This window comes from Crinia signifera, chromosome 6 (assembly GCF_055691185.1).
Source record: "Crinia signifera chromosome 6, ASM5569118v1, whole genome shotgun sequence".
Taxonomy (NCBI): Eukaryota; Metazoa; Chordata; class Amphibia; order Anura; family Myobatrachidae; genus Crinia; species Crinia signifera.
The window spans coordinates 290215159-290233188 of NC_139222.1; the positions used below are offsets into that span (position 1 = coordinate 290215159).

At 47.5% G+C, this 18030-nt stretch overlaps 1 protein-coding gene across 1 annotated transcript in view; it reads right to left on the bottom strand.

Annotated features, from left to right (window-relative positions):
• Positions 1-18030, bottom strand: part of LOC146009483 (alpha-2-macroglobulin-like protein 1) — a 196413-nt gene that overhangs the window by 19070 nt on the left and 159313 nt on the right. Inside the window, exons 21-28 of the mRNA XM_083149909.1 lie at positions 10776-11001; positions 10417-10546; positions 8483-8604; positions 7646-7697; positions 7158-7241; positions 6503-6679; positions 5810-5891; positions 1773-1929 (exon numbers count right to left, since the gene is read on the bottom strand). Of these exons, the coding sequence (XP_083006035.1) occupies positions 1773-1929; positions 5810-5891; positions 6503-6679; positions 7158-7241; positions 7646-7697; positions 8483-8604; positions 10417-10546; positions 10776-11001 (1030 nt within the window). The remainder of the gene's footprint in view (positions 1-1772; positions 1930-5809; positions 5892-6502; positions 6680-7157; positions 7242-7645; positions 7698-8482; positions 8605-10416; positions 10547-10775; positions 11002-18030) is intronic.

An 18030-nucleotide genomic window follows, 5' to 3' on the forward strand; every position in this document is an offset into this window, starting at 1 on the left:
TAGGGAGAAAGAAGAACCGGTTCATTCGTAGCCATTTGGAGTAGCCAAGCGAAACTGATCATCTTAGGGGCCTAGGGGAGATGCTGAAGCGTTCATCTGAGAACTTAATTTGTACCTCATTTATCGATTTTGAAGTATGAAGGGAGAAAAAGCGATCATAGTTTTGCACTGGCCAGCTAGTATTTTTTTTTCTTTGTCCTTAAATTTTAGACATAGCTCAGGAGGAGCCCTTCCTCTCTTATTAAAGAAGAGCGGTCTGGGTTTCTGGGGGACCAGTCTGGAGACAGGGAATGAAGTATCAGGGCCTGTGTATAGAGGCCTCTTCTGCAATCCTCACTGCTGTATGCACCTGAGCTCTGGAAGGTAAGCAGTCTTTCTTTGTGCTGCCTTTGTATGTCCCACGTCTTAGTCCCCCAGCCGCGGCTTTGTATGTGGCGCAGACGGACGGTTCTTGAGTAAGTTATGCTAAAGATTCTAAAACTAAAACTGTTTTTAAATGTTATCATGGTTCTTTTGTTTCTTCATGTTACTCAATGCTTAGGGACACGCATAATTCCAGCGAGGAGATATGTGGTACCCCAACACTGAGAATCATGTTGATTTGCAAACAAACAATACAATGTGCAATTGTAAATGAACAATTTGTTAGAAGGATAGAATGTAAGGTACTTGTGTAGTTTCACAGCGGCAGGGAAATTGCATCGCATTGCATCGCATGTGATGTGATGCGATTTAGCATACCCCCACTATCCACATCACCCCAAAGCCTGGCGAGTGCAGCTAGCCCCCAGAGGGGATGCGATACGTGTCCTTCCGACCTTTTCATACCCCCACTATCCACGTCATGGTTCACTTTATAAAGTGTGGCGAGCACAGCGAGGCAAGCGTAGCGAGCCACCGAGCCTGAAGCCTGGCGAGCGTACGCTGAAAACGAGCCCAAAGTGTGGAGCGGAATACATGTCAAGTAATCTGCGGGGCGCGCTACACTTTGGGCTAGTTTTCAGCACCCCCTCGCGGGGAGCGCTACGCTCGCCATGCTTCGGGCACACTTTATAAAATCAACTCCATGCTGACGTGGATAGTCGGGGCATGAACAGGTCGGGAGGATGCGTACCATGTCCCCTCATGGGGCTCGCTGTGCTCGACATGCTTCGGGGAGATGTGGATAGTGGGGGTGAGCCAAATCGCATTGCATCGCATGTGATCTGCGTGTGATGCAATGCGATCTGCGGGCAGGGGCAACTTGAAACTACACAAGTACCATCGCATCGCACAATTGCATGCGATCACATGCGATGCAATTTCCCGTTCACCATGAAACTACACAAGTACCGAATGTAATCTTTCACATTATCTTTCATTTATCGATTTTGGTTAAGTATGAAAAGAGAAATAGCTGAGCGAGCTCTGTCGTAGGTGTCATGAGGGGGGATGGCAGAGACTGCACAGTAATCTGGTAACAGCAATGGCGGTAATATAGCAGAGCCGCTAGTCTTATTAGCCTATGGAATCCCTTTTGTTTTTCATACACTGATTGGATACAGTGCAGTGGAAAAGTTGAATGTAAATGGGATATTGTCATTTTTTTTACTTCAGTTTGTAAACAAATAATATAAAGTGCAATGGTATATTATCATTTAGTCTGAAGGGGAGAACGAAATCTTTCAAATGGTTCCTCATTGATTTTGGTGTGAAGTATGAAGGGAGAAAAAGGGAGTGTCTAGAAAAATCACCTTTTAGAATAACATATATGATTTTTTTCTGAAGCTCACCTTCAGGGCGTTCTGCAGCAGTCGGCCCTTTGCCTTGAAGCATCCATTGGGCTTCTGCTGATTCTTCAGCCAATCCAAGCTCTGCTTTATATGGTTGTCATCCACATACATAAACTCTCGTCCCTGGCTGAAGCTCTTCAGGACGAAAGCCGTGAGCCTGGGGATACAAAGTGTAACGGGAGACAAAGGGACAGACAGAGGAAGGGGGGCTGGGATAGGACACCTGGGATCATTGTTCTGTATATAGACAAGGACAGGAGTACACGTGTAACAGGAGACAGAGGGACGGACAGAGGACGGGGGCTGGGATAGGACACCTGGGATCATTGTTCTGTACAAGAACAGGAGTACACATGTAACGGGAGACAGAGGGATGGACATAGGCTGGGGGGCCGGGATAGGACACCTGGGATCATTGTTCTGTACAAGGACAGGAGTACACGTGTAACAGGAGACAGAGGGATGGGCAGAGGATGAGGGGCTGGGATAGGACACCTGGGATCATTGTTCGGTATATAGACAAGGACAGGAGTACACGTGTAACAGGAGACAGAGGGACGGACAGAGGACGGGGGCAGGGATAGGACACCTGGGATCATTGTTCTGTATATAGACAAGGACAGGAGTACAAGTGTAACAGGAGACAGAGGGACGGACAGAGGACGGGGGCTGGGATAGGACACCTGGGATCATTGTTCTGTACATAGACAAGGATAGGAGTACACGTGTACCGGGAGACAGAGGGACGGACAGAGGACGGGGGCTGGGATAGGACACCTGGGATCAATGTTCTGTATATAGACAAGGACAGGAGTAAACGTGTAACAGGAGACAGAGGGACGGACAGAGGACGGGGGCTGGGATAGTACACCTGGGATCATTGTTCTGTATATAGACAAGGACAGGAGTACATGTGTAACAGGAGACAGAGGCATGGACAGAGGACGGGGGCTGGGATAGTACACCTGGGATCATTGTTCTGTATATAGACAAGGACAGGAGTACACGTGTAACAGGAGACAGAGGCATGGACAGAGGACGGGGGCTGGGATAGTACACCTGGGATCATTGTTCTGTATATAGACAAGGACAGGAGTACACTTGTAACAGGAGACAGAGGGATGGACAGAGGACGGAGGCTGGGAGAGGACACCTGGGATCATTGTTCTGTATATAGACAAGGACAGGAGTACACGTGTAACGGGAGACAGAGGGACGGACAGAGGACGGGGGCTGGGATAGGACACCTGGGATCATTGTTCTGTATATAGACAAGGACAGGAGTACACGTGTAACAGGAGACAGAGGGACGGACAGAGGACGGGGGATGGGATAGGACACCTGGGATCATTGTTCTGTATATAGACAAGGACAGGAGTACACGTGTAACAGGAGACAGAGGGATGGACAGAGGACGGGGGCTGGGATAGGACACCTGGGATCATTGTTCTGTATATAGACAAGGACAGGAGTACACGTGTAACGGGAGACAGAGGGACGGACAGAGGACGGGGGCTGGGATAGGACACCTGGGATCATTGTTCTGTATATAGACAAGGACAGGAGTACACGTGTAACAGGAGACAGAGGGACGGACAGAGGACGGGGGCTGGGATAGGACACCTGGGATCATTGTTCTGTATATAGACAAGGACAGGAGTACACGTGTAACGGGACACAGAGTGACGGACAGAGGACGGGGGCTGGGATAGGACACCTGGGATCATTGTTCTGTATATAGACAAGGACATGAGTACACATGAAACGAGAGACAGAGGGACGGAGAGAGGAAGGGGGCTGGGATAGGACACCTGGGATCATTGTTCTGTATATAAACAAGGACAGGAGTACACGTGTAAAGGTGCGTACACACGGGGGCGATTTTGTCCAAAATCGCGGGAAATGTGGTCGCTCAGCGACCATATTGCCCGCAATGGGAGTGTGCACCGGCGATATATCGCCGGGAGCGCGCTCCCGTTTTTGCCCCTGTGGTGATCGCTGGTCGCAGGAACATGCTCCTGCGACCAGCTGATTACCACTGCCGGGCTCCCCCCTGCAGTTTCTTTTTCATCAGCGACCATCTCTGGTCGCTGATGAACAGGAGAAACTGAGCAATATATCTCCCCCGTGTGTACACAGCATAACGGGAGACAGAAGGACAGACAGAGGACGGGGGCTGGGATAGGACACCTGGGATCATTGTTCTGTATATAGCCAAGGACAGGAGTATACGTGTAACGGGACACAGAGGGACGGACAGAGGACGGGGGCTGGGATAGGACACCTGGGATCATTGTTCTGTATATAGACAAGGACAGGAGTACACGTGTAACAGGAGACAGAGGGACGGACAGAGGACGGGGGCTGGGATAGGACACCTGGGATCATTGTTCTGGATATAGACAAGGACAGGAGTACACGTGTAACAGGAGACAGAGGGACGGACAGAGGACAGGGGCTGGGATAGGACACCTGGGATCATTGTTCTGTACATAGACAAGGACAGGAGTACACGTGTAACGGGAGACAGAGGGAAGGACAGAGGACGGGGGCTGGGATAGGACAACTGGGATCATTGTTCTGTACATAGACAAGGACAGGAGTACACGTGTAACAGGAGACAGAGGGACAGACAGATGACGGGGGCTGGGATAGGAAACCTGGGATCATTGTTCTGTACATAGACAAGGACAGGAGTACACGTGTAACAGGAGACAGGGGGACGGACAGAGGACGGGGGCTGGGATAGGACATCGGGGATCATTGTTCTGTATATAGACAAGGACAGGAGTACACGTGTAACGGGAGACAGAGGGACGGACAGAGGACGGGGGCTGGGATAGGAAACCTGGGATCATTGTTCTGTACATAGACAAGCATAGGAGTACACGTGTAACAGGAGACAGAGGGACAGGCAGAGGACGGGGGCAGGAATAGGACACCTGGGATCATTGTTCTGTATATAGACAAGGACAGGAGTACACGTGTAACGGGAGATAGAGGGACGGACAGAGGACGGGGGCTGGGATAGGTCACCTGGGATCATTGTTCTGTATATAGAGAAGGACAGGAGTACACGTGTAACGGGAGACAGAGGGACGGACAGAGGACGGGGGCTGGGATAGGACACCTGGGATCATTGTTCTGTATATAGCCAAGGACAGGAGTATACGTGTAACGGGACACAGAGGGACGGACAGAGGACGGGGCTGGGATAGGACACCTGGGATCTTTGTTCTGTATATAAACAAGGACAGGAGTACACGTGTACCGGGAGACAGAGGGACGGACAGAGGACGGGGGCTGGGATAGGACACCTGGGATCATTGTTCTGTATATAGACAAGGACAGGAGTACACGTATAACAGGAGACAGAGGGACGGACAGAGGACGGGGGCTGGGATAGGACATCGGGGATCATTGTTCTGTATATAAACAAGGACAGGAGTACACGTGTAACAGGAGACAGGGGGACGGACAGAGGACGGGGCTGGGATAGGACACCTGGGATCATTGTTCTGTATATAGACAAGGACAGGAGTACACATGTAACGGGAGACAGAGGGACGGACAGAGGACGGGGGCTGGGATAGGACATCTGTGATCATTGTTCTGTATATAGACAAGGACAGGAGTACACGTGTAACAGGAGACAGAGGGAGGGACAGAGGACGGGGGCTGGGATAGGACACCTGGGATCATTGTTCTGTATATAGACAAGGACAGGAGTAAACGTGTAATGGAAGACAGAGAGACAGACAGAGGACGGGGGCTGGGATAGGACATTATGCCACACACTGTAATGCTCATTAGAAATTATACCACACACTGTAATGTCTAGTACATAATATACCACACACTGTAATGCCCATTACACATTATGCATTGAGAACCTCACAGATTATAACCGAAGATCCCGGTACACTGTGGGTTTTGTGACTTCTATCAGTACTGAGCAGCACTAACCCTGTTCCTGCAGGAAATCCATATCAGGAACTCCTTCCTAACCAGGTGCTAGTGACATCAGCAATACTCACCAGGTGCTACCCTCCTGATCGCTTTTACCAAAGGCGCTGTAACACCCTTCCGGGTGCTTGTACGTCAGCTGGCGCTGGAGTCCTGGAAGTACAGAGGTCAGGGATCATATACCAAATATATATTCATCATAGTAGCAGCTATGAGTAACTGTCTCCCTGCACCTGTAACGGGGGCAACATAAACATCTCCCATCCTTATGGCATCACAGGGCTCAGCACCACAGGATGCTCTGACTGTAAAACAAGTATATGTCTGCGCTTACAATGGGTGAGCTGGTCCCACATGCACGGTTGGGTTATCAGGAAGAGTACAGTCGCAGTAATGCGCTGATTTGTGATGACAGGGAAACTAGGTGGAGACTGCGCTTATTTTGAACCTTCCATATCTCTTTAGTTAATCTCTGTCCTACCTCACTTCCTGTATAAGTGGCAGCTATTGGTCCAGGGCAGATACATATTTTCCTGGAACAGCCAACTAATGACCGGTACCATATGTATAACATCTAATAACCAACTAATGACCGGTACCATACATATAACATCTAATAACCAACTAATGACCGGTACCATACATATAACATCTAATAACCAACTAATGACCGGTACCATATGTATAACATCTAATAACCAACTAATGACCGGTACCATACATATAACATCTAATACATCCTCAGCCTGACCGCTTATACTCACCGCTCTCCAGGAACTCCTTCCCTTTCTTTAAGATTCCAGGGTTCAGGTCACCAGAGGTCTTCAGGTACTGGAGGACATAGACATTTGGGGCAAAGCGGACCATGTTCTGCTCACCACAGCCAGATGACATGGCCAGAAGTGAATCCAAGCTATTCATGGCAGTTCCCATGATGTTCCCTGGTGTAGGAATGAGATACAGTATCAGAGAAGGAATATAGGAAAAGGACACATTGAATATATGTAAGTTCATAATGTTGTCTCTATATAGACCACTTCTACTGCCGGCCGGGCTATGGGAACATACTGTAGATATAGAGATAATATTTAGAGATTTCTATGAGATTGAAGGGATTGAGGACATGCACACATATAGGATATGTGCTGCACTGCAGTCCTCACCTACACTTAGTGATGTCATTAGTGGCCAATAGGCTGCACACTCAGAAACATTGGTTCAGTGTACAATGTGACGACCTCCACAGTGCATTATACTGAGTGGCTAAGGTTCATGAATATCGGAGCTCTACCATTCTGTCTTATTACTGGGGTAGCATCCACAAAGCTTAAAGCTTTCATCTTAAGGAAAGAATGTTCTAAATAAAAGTACAGCAAAGTCATGTGTACATCTAGTCATTCAGCACTGTCCTGTACTTACCCGTAATACTGATACTTGCTTTCTCCGACCCCGGGACATGTGATGATGAGAGCTCTAACGTCACCTTCTCCGATACAGAATTACCTGCAAATGTCAAACACACAATTATGATATCTGTAAGACAGAAGTCTTGTATTAAAAATACTAAATATTAATTCATTGCTGTTTAATTGCTTTCGATAATGATCCTGGGATTAAGGCAGTTGATTATTTCTTTTTGATATAGATATATAGATATAAGATGGATCAATATCCAGCACTATACGATACTTTGTTTTATCTTTCTAAAATCTAACAATATTATTTACATATCAGGGGACCGCAATGGGAACCAGGTTCACCCCAGAGCTATGTACAAAACTAAAGAGAAGAAAAGGAATAAGTGCATTCAATCAACTGTTTATGATTTTTTTTTTAATCAGTGTTTATACTGTACCATCTTATTATAGTAGGGAATATAGTGATGATCATAAAAGCCTTCCAGTTACCTTCACACACCAGCATAGAGTTGTGGGTCTGCTCCACCATGGTTCCCTCAGGCTGAAATATACACAGAAGTCTCTAGAAACCTGTGCTCATCACCATGAATGAAAGCAGATGTGCAGCACTTAGAAAATTAGTTAATAAATGTCTTATCAGTGTTATGGAGCACAGACAGTGCATTCATTTACAGAATGATAGGATGCAGGTACACTTTCTAAACATTGCTTATTGGAATAAAATTTGCAATTAAACATCACGAAAAAAAAAATGTATTTTTGAGCATAATTTTGGCCAAAGTTATGGGTTTGCGCACCATGTCCAGGTAACTTCATCATCAGGTACTATACAGTAAGTCCCTACAATTCTAAGGGTTTATGTCCATGGTGGGGGATAATGTATCATTTTTTATACAATGTAACATTTTTTCTCACATTTACTGTATCTCTCAAAAATGTAATACTCTTAACACATAGTAGCTACTCTAACTTATCTTACAATCCTTAACACTTTACTTGCTATATCTCCCTAGTGTGGTGCCTTGGGGTGGTTTGGTTGGTGTCATGCTGATATTTCTGCTTGACCTTCCCATTTATAGGAGCTCCATCGGGAGATGAATACGGGGGCACTTAAGTTGGGGTTAAATTGTGCTCCTCTGATGGGAGTTGCTGGAAGATGAAGATTTTTTGGCAGTAGACCTGGTCCAGTATATTAATGAGCTTTATGGACGGAGCATTTTTGAGGGTGTTCCATGCTCAGTGAGAATCTGTCAAGTCTCTTTACTCCTGCTCATCAGGTGTATGTTGAGCCACTTTACAGAAAACAGCCCTGGCAAGATCACTAACCTCCACCAGTAAGGACTGGATGACAATGTCCCTGTTCCCTTTCTGTGGCACTATGGTCTTCTGTCCCCAACACAGATCCTGACTCTGCACAGCTTCAGCAATGACTGAAACATTCATGGGTCCTTAGAAATAATAAAACAACTTTTTAATAATAAAATAATTAGATCTACATATTGTTTTTCGCTGATCATAAAACAGAGCTCTGATTTTACAGGAACACAAACTACAGGAAGATCAAACAGGAGAGATGCAGAAAATACAGAAAGCCAAGAACATTGTACAGAGTTGAGGCAGCCATTTACTAGTATATTGGCATGCAACCATTATTTATCTTGTCCTTGAAGGTTCCAATGGGGGCAGCCATCTTAGGAATATTGAAACACTCAGTTCCTGCCATGACCTGTGCTAATAGACCATGGGATGAAAGCCTAATGCATTGCTATGGGAAATACAATTTGGTTACTTATTCATTATTCTGTATAAACACCCCACACACCTTGATCTGTGGGCAGCATTCTGCTTTCCTGTGTTTAGCCAGCACTCTATGCTGCACACGTATTTGTGCATATGGTGGAAAGGACCAGTAGAGTTGCCAGAATCTGTTATTGGACATTCTGGGGTTTCTATAGAGATGAATGCAGTATGACCACAACGGCAACACATTGCATGCTGGGAAATAACCCCACCACCAGCATCCATTCGCTTCTGAATGTAGCCCTCATTACTATCAGGGCACATTAACACCAGGTCTTTAATTGTGCATGCTCAACACATCATCAACACATGCAATGGTGCCTACACACCCAAGGAACACCCGCAGAACACTCAGCCTATGTGTGATAACCAGCCCGTGACATCCACTCAACCATCAATCAGATATGACGGAGGACATGCATAGAGCTGGCCATAGTTGCTCGGAGTTGTCTGTGCTCATCTGTGGAGCATTCATAGTGCTACAATTCACAAAAACCATCCACAAAATGGAGCAATGTCCAATTGTGAATAATCCCCACTGCTACCAATAATTGTCCGTAGGCAGCAAAAATCAGAACTGAAGGAATCTGTCAATGGTGGAACTGGTGTAAGTTAGGAACAGCCAGGAGTCTCTGTAGGAAATTTAGAAGTTCCACATACTGTATAGGCATCATTACCGCCACCCTTGAATTGAAAGTACAACACGGTACCACAGTATCTTCAGAAGTAAATGGAAATGCACAAGCTTTGGATTATCAGAATGTGTTAGTAGGATGCCCAAAGTTAAGGTCAAAAAAATATTTGGAGAGCACCTCAATAGAGAAGGGAGGGGGGGATATAATAAACCAATATAACTAAAGGGGAGCATGTACAGTATTGCACTGCTTAGAACAAAGCAACCCAGATGAACCACATGTAATTTAAGACAAACAAAACACAAAGATTTATGAAGAAAAATCTGCTCCCCGAGAAGACAAACATGTAGGCAACAACATATCATTTGCACAGCAATTAAATATAATGCTCGAGTGGAGGAAGATCGTTCCTAAGAGCCTGAATATCGAGCCAGGAAGGTGCTTCATTTGGAGAGTTAAAAAAGCATTCCCACAGGAGAGCCCTCTAAAACAAGACTAAAATCTCATCGCGTAGGGTAATTGTGCAGGTTCACAACAATATTGTTACCTGCACAAATTGCAATCTAGAATTTTGCCCATCCGCAGAAAATTTGCAGAGGGCATTTGGTCATCAGGAAGATCTAGTGTGTGCGAGGAGCACTGGCAGTGATTCAACCGACACCCACAGGAAAAGAAGCAGTAAGAGGACACCAATAGGGGAACACCAGAAGTCCAGCACACCATGGTGACCAGAGAAAGGAGTTGCACCTTAGTAAATAAGTGAAACAGATGACTGAAGATGCAAGATAGAGATTATGCATTTTCTGTAGAACTAATTTATTTTACCAATATTGGTCGGAGTCACCTCCCAGGAGAAGGTTTTTTTCTCCCCACCGGCCAGACAGATTGGGTCCTTATTGGTGATGTTATTCTTCTTCATGATGAAATCATTAGATGGCGGAATGGTGGTCAAGATCTGAGAGACAACAATGCGAAACATTATTCTGCAACAGTGATACATACAGATAATGTGAGATACTATGAAGACGGGCTCATCGTGATTAGGTGTTATCAAGGTTACTTGCAATTATTACTCATAGGGGCCGGATACTGTGAAAAATTGCTCAAGGATTGAGGTCGATGGTGCCTGATGTGCCCATGGGAGATCCTCCCCCCCCCAGATTAGTCCACTCTTGAACACTGACCTTGACAGGGTGACTCAGGTAGTTGAACACACTGGCCTTGAGCATGAAGCTCTCTCCTTGTTTCACAGAGTACGGCAGATTCATATCCACAAAGAATGGCTGGAACGCTTTGAGGGGAACAGTGGCAGAAAGTCCTAATCCTCCGGGACCGGCACAGAACATCTGGGCTCTCCACTCGGTGATTGTGTCTGGGACGGTGACGGGGACCTCGCCATACCCGGAGGAGCTGTGTACCACACATACATTACAGATGAGAAAGCGATACATTTATCACAAACCAAAATGTTGTCACAGGTGGAAATCCCTTACAATGTTGCTAAGTAAGACACCGCCAGTCAGTGCTATTTATCAGCAGGAACCAGCAGGAACTCAGTTCCTGAACCTCTTAATAAATATGACATCATCGGGGACTGGGTTCCTGAAACTGTTCTGGGCCAAAATGTACTTTCCATAAGATAAGTTTTATTTTAAAGAAGGGTTGCTGACTCTCCCGGAATGTCCATGAGACTCCTGGAATTCTGGGACACAGCCACATTGGGGTCTGTGTGGGCGCCGGCACCTGCTCGATGCACTGACATGCTGCTGCCTGCCGCTGCCCACTGACTGAGCACTGGAGGCGAGTCAGTCGCAGCGCGGGTGCGGCCATGGCAGAGGTGACAGATTCCCCCACTGATTCAATTGACTGTACACAGAGCTGGCTATTGGCTACTGTGTACAGGATGGGTGGGCGGATTGGCGTGCTAGGGCGGCCTGGGATGTGTCGGAGCCAAGGGAAGCAGCAGTGTATGCTGGTCTCTCTTTTTCTCTCCTGCTTCAGCTTCTCCGTTATGCGTGTGATGTCATCACGTCACACGCTGGGGAAACATGCTGGAGAGGAGCCTGGAGGGGGGGGGGGCACCACAAACTTTTTGGCAGGGGGGAGCAAAACTTATAGTTACGCCACTGACACGATCCCTACTATTGAAAACGCACTAGGCAGGAGAAAGTCATCTCTGCCCGGCATACTGAATTGACTGCCCAAGACTGGTTACCCGTGACCTCGGCTAAAAAGAATGATACAATTGTCCTAAATGCACGAAGCAGGTTTAAGACTCCCTGATTAACGTGCAAAAGAATATATATAACTGTATGATAATTGTTATAAACGCACGTAGCAGGACAACATATTTCCTGCTTGGCGTGCTAAAAACTGCTCATAATTGCTGACTGGCGATGCAAGGCCCGCCCCCTGGTGATGCAAGGCCCGCCCCCTGGCATGGCCTGCCCCCTGGCTTTTACTTTTCTCCCTGAAATGATTTTTCAAAAGTAGGAAACCCTGTTTTAAAGTCCCCTGTGAGTGCCTTTGTTTCTAAATACAATGGCCGATATGTAATAGTGTGTGATTTTTAGACTTTTGCGATTTTTGGTCAAAATTGACCAAAATCGCATTTTTTCTAAAAATCGCACATGTAATAGGATGCGAGTCGCGGTAAAAATCGCATTTTTTACCGCGAAATCGCACATTTTAAAGATGCGATTTTCAGGCACGCTGAAAATCGCATCCAGATGTTTTCCCATAGTAAACTATAGAACTCGCATATGTAATAGGATGCGAGTTCTAAAGTCGCATATGGGAGCTTCTAAAAAATCGCAAAAAAAATAGACCAGCTTCTGACTGGCGAGTTAGGCAGAAACATGCACAGATCATTGAGATCTGTGCATGCTTCTGCTGTAAAAAAATAGTGAAAAAAGAAATTTAAATAAAAAACTGGCGTGCGGTCCCCCTCCCGATCATAACCAGCCCCGGGCTCAAAAAGCCGGTGCTGGTATCATAAAATCAGAGGGACAAACAAATAGGGGTCCCCTTGATTTAATGAAACCAGCACCAGGCTCAAGGTCCGGTGCTGGTTCCCAAAATACGGGGGACAAAATGACTAGGGGTCCCCCGTATTTAAAGAACCAGCACCGGACCCAAACAGCCAGCAGGGTAATGCCACAGCCGGGGGGAGACTTTTTATACAAGTCCCCCCGGCCAAAGCATTCAGCCCTGTGGCTGGTCAGCATGGGCAGGGGTCCTGGGGAAGTGGGGACCCCCCCAAAGAAGGGGTCCCCCCCCTCCAGAACTTACCTGCCCATGCTGAAGCCCGGGGCTGTCCTCCATGCCCCCCTGGGCTGTGGGCATGGAGCTGATTTTGTGTAAAATCAAGATAAATCTATTGTTTTTAACAGTGGTACTACAAGTGCCAGCAAGCCTCCCCTGCAAGCTGGGACTTGGAGAACCACAAGTCCCAGCCTGCAGGGCATTAAAGGGCCCGCTGTAACTTGTAGTTCTACTGTTAAAAAAATAGTACACAAAACACACACTGACACACATTTTAAATAAAAGTTTAATACACACATCACACACACACTCATACTTACCTATCTTTATCCCGTCGGTAGGTTGCTGGCTCTGGTGTCGGCGGCTCCGTGTCGGCGGCTCCGTGTCGGCGGCTCCGGGATCGGCGTCCTGTCCGACGATAATCCATGTTGGACCTGTGGAAGTAAATTCTACTCACCAGGTCCACCATGGATGGTCTTCTGTCTTCTCTTCTCTCTTCTCTCTTCTCTCTTCTTCTTTATCTTCAAGCTCTTGCGGCTCCGGCAGCTTCATTCGGCAATATGATGAAAGGCGCTGGAGATGTTTGATCTTCAGCGCCTAACATCAGAATGATTCTATTGGCTGCTCAGCAGCCAATGAGAAGCGCCGCTGGAGCAGCCAATAGAATCATTCTAAGCACCGGCGTTGAAGAGGCAACATCTCTGCGGAGACATGTTGCCTCTTCAACGCCGGTGCTTAGAATGATTCTATTGGCTGCTCCAGCGGCGCTTCTCATTAGCTGCTGAGCAGCCAATAGAATCATTCTGATGTTAGGCGCTGAAGATCAAACATCTCCAGCGCCTTTCATCATATTGCCGAATGAAGCTGCCGGAGCCGCAAGAGCTTGAAGATAAAGAAGAAGAGAGAAGAGAGAAGAGAGAAGAGAAGACAGAAGACCATCCATGGTGGACCTGGTGAGTAGGATTTACTTCCACAGGTCCAACATGGATTATCGTCGGACAGGACGCCGAGCCCGGAGCCGCCGACACGGAGCCGCCGACACCAGAGCCAGCGACACCAGAGCCAGCGACCTACCGACGGGATAAAGATAGGTAAGTATGAGTGTGTGTGTGATGTGTGTATTAAACTTTTATTTAAAATGTGTGTCAGTGTGTGTTTTGTGTACTATTTTTTTAACAGTAGAACTACAAGTTACAGCGGGCCCTTTAATGCCCTGCAGGCTGGGACTTGTGGTTCTCCAAGTCCCAGCTTGCAGGGGAGGCTTGCTGGCACTTGTAGTACCACTGTTAAAAACAATAGATTTATCTTGATTTTACACAAAATCAGCTCCATGCCCACAGCCCAGGGGCATGGAGGACAGCCCCGGGCTTCAGCATGGGCAGGTAAGTTCTGGAGGGGGGGGACCCCTTCTTTGGGGGGGTCCCCACTTCCCCAGGACCCCTGCCCATGCTGACCAGCCACAGGGCTGAATGCTTTGGCCGGGGGGACTTGTATAAAAAGTCTCCCCCCGGCTGTGGCATTACCCTGCTGGCTGTTTGGGTCCGGTGCTGGTTCTTTAAATACGGGGGACCCCTAGTCATTTTGTCCCCCGTATTTTGGGAACCAGCGCCGGACCTTGAGCCTGGTGCTGGTTTCATTAAATCAAGGGGACCCCTATTTGTTTGTCCCTCTGATTTTATGATACCAGCACCGGCTTTTTGAGCCCGGGGCTGGTTATGATCGGGAGGGGGACCGCACGCCGTTTTTTTTTTTTTTTTTTTTAAATCGCACATTGGAAAATGCGCACATTTTCATGACTGAAAATGCGCACATTTTCATTACTAAAACTCGGCCGAAATCGCACCACATCGCACTTTTTTACCGCGAATTCGCATCTCATTACATATGCGAATTCGCGGCAAAAAATGCGATTTGGAAAGGTGCGAATTTGTGCGATATGGTGCGATTTTTGGACTAGTCCAAAAATCGCACCCTATTACATATCGGCCAATATATACATTAATCAATCCATCCCCAGACCCGGAGTTCCTGGACCTTTTTTCCCCCAGAAAAATAGTACTGCCGCTAGTGATATATAATATTCAGGTAGTCATCATTTATGTTTAATGAACATGGAACAGAAGCCTTCTCCTCAGCACCTTATACCGTAATGTATACCAACATGCAGTGATGGACATGCTATGGAGATGCCGCGCGTACTGTACTGTATGTAGCACACACACACATATATATATATATATCCTTTGGTACACTATTTACACCCCTTTTCATGCCGCTTAGCATACAAAGTGCATCAGCAATGCAATCACAATTAAATTCAATTGCGATTGCATTGCAGATCTAGGCAGCTCTCCCTATAGGATATTGCAGTGGTTAATGTTGTGTTACCGGCTCACCCATGTACTATGTCATACGGCCCATCTGCTTTTGCTGGACAATAGACCTGATCTCACGGCAGTGAATATGCAGCCTTGGGATCACCCTGCACAGTTAGCCGCCACCCGGTTAGAGTATAATGTGGTGCCCCACTCCTGTGGTACCCCTATTTGTTGAATTACAGCTGCAGCCAATGTGCCTGTTAGCCAGACACTGCAATGGTTAACACCCCTTTCCCCAGTTGCTAAGCAGCAGAATCCCTGAGGAGGGCTGTGATTGGCTGTGATCAGGGTGGAGCAGGAAGCAGGAGAGGAAGGCAGCATGCCATGTGGGGAGAGAGGAAGTCCCCGCTTAGTTCGGCCAGCGAGGGCAGGCGTGCCGAGTGTGGAGGAGCAGAGCGAGGGAGACACAGCATGGGGAGACGATACTGGCAGGAGCCAGCAATCCGTTCAGATACTGGCCTTTATTCCAGACCCCTCTGGTCACCTGAACATCCCTATGGGGATAAACTCCAACAGAGACGGCCCTGTAATAATTCCAGCCTTCTGGAGCCTGTCACTGGGAGATGCTCAGCATGTCAGCCAGAGTGCCAGCTAGAGACAGTGTGTAGCCTGGGAGTGTGTGGGCCGCCATTACTCCCACAGTGTTACTGTATCTAAGGCCCTGCTGTGGAATAAGGAGAGACTGTGTATTTACTTTCACCTACAAGTCAGGACTGAGCTGTTTAATTGTTATACAGTGTTCCCACTGCTGAATGACTTTATGCATTGAGAGTACAGTGTCTTAAGTAGGGATGGCCATCGACCATCGATGGTTCAAAATCATTGATGGTTAATGGCCGATGTAGAATACTTTTGCCAACAATGGGGAGAACCAGATGGTTTCCCTCCGTCGATGGAATAGCAAAACGATGATTTTTTCTTTTTTTTGAAGTGCTGGGACACGGAGCATAGCTCTGCCCCCCGACAACCGCGAAGCCCCGCACCCACATGTTTTGATTGGCCATCGATATTTTTACATATCGATGGTTTTCCATTGTGTTTGATTATTGATCGATGTAAAAATATCGATGGTAATCAATTGCATTATGTAGCACTATCGATGGCCAGTTGCAGAATTGCCATAGATGGCAACCATCAATGGCAACGATGGCCATCCCTATTGTTAAGCGAAGTCCTCCACAGCGCCCTCTATTGGTTTCTTCTGTTAGAAACTGGGCATCAGTACACCACAGCGCCCTCTATTTGCTGACTATTATACATTACACCTGTATGCTTATAACATCCCCTATTGGAATACAAATAACTGTGCACGGGTAAACTTTGCTTCTCAGCCTCCTCAGAGGATCTTATTACTCGAAATAATTCACTTACAATAACGGACTGAACTCAGAAACCGTAGGGGCTATTCTGTGGGCAGTTCAGATATGTCGCCAGTTTCAGTGATGCGTTATTGCAGCCTTTTAGTGTCTGAATATTGATGTGTAGATTTGAATGATTAATTGCTAGATAAGATTTACGTGAATAGACCATTACAAGTTCTTACGTGTCCTTTCAATCCATAACCAGTACCGTCATACTGTAATGCTGCATTGATACAGTATATTGTGCTGAGGATTATTGTATGTGTTTTGGCAATAACATGTATCATCTTACAGTGGTGACAAATTGATTCCTGGTTAATAAATGCTATTGTCACTGTCACTTTGTGTGCTAGTTACTGTGTGGGTGCACTCTCTTGGGGTGTTCATCCTTCTGCCACAGGCACCTGCTAAGAGAGAAGTTGTTGGGCGCTGAACCCACCCATCATCTAGAAACCAGGTACGACACTACAGAATCCATCCAAAACCCGCTCACCATGTAGTGATCCCCCAGTGTCTCTCCACGTATCCCAGGACTTACTCAGCGGCTGTGATGGAAGCTGCCGGACCGGGGAGTCGCCTGAGAATCCATCCACAACCCGCTCACCATATAATGATCCCCCAGTGTGCACAGTCTCCGCGTATCCCAGGACTTACTCAGCGGCTGCGATGGAAGCTGCCGGATCGGGGAGTCGCCTGATAATCCATCCACAACCCGCTCACCATGTAATGATCCCCCAGTGTGCGCTGTCTCCGCGTATCCCAGGACTTACTCAGCGGCTGTGATGGAAGCTGCCGGATCGGGGAATCGCCTGATAATCCATCCACAACCCGCTCACCATGTAATGATCCCCCAGTGTGCGCAGTCTCCGCGTATCCAAGGACTAACTCATCGGCTGCGATGGAAGCTGCCGGACCGGGGAGTCGCCTGATAATCCATCCACAACCCGCTCACCATGTAATGATCCCCCAGTGTGCGCTGTCTCCGCGTATCCCAGGACTAACTCAGCGGCTGCGATGGAAGCTGCCGGATCGGGGAATCGCCTGATAATCCATCCACAACCCGCTCACCATATAATAATCCCCCAGTGTGCGCTGTCTCCGCGTATCCCAGGACTAACTCAGCGGCTGCGATGGAAGCTGCCGGATCGGGGAGTCGCCTGATAATCCATCCACAACCCGCTCACCATGTAAGGATCCCCCAGTGTGCGGAGTCTCCGCGTATCCCAGGACTAACTCATCGGCTGCGATGGAAGCTGCCGGATCAGGGAATCGCCTGATAATCCATCCACAACCGGCTCACCATGTAATGATCCCCCAGTGTGCGCTGTCTCCGCGTATCCCAGGACTTACTCATCGGCTGCGATGGAAGCTGGCGGATCGGGGAGTCGCCTGATAATCCATCCACAACCCGCTCACCATGTAATGATCCCCCAGTG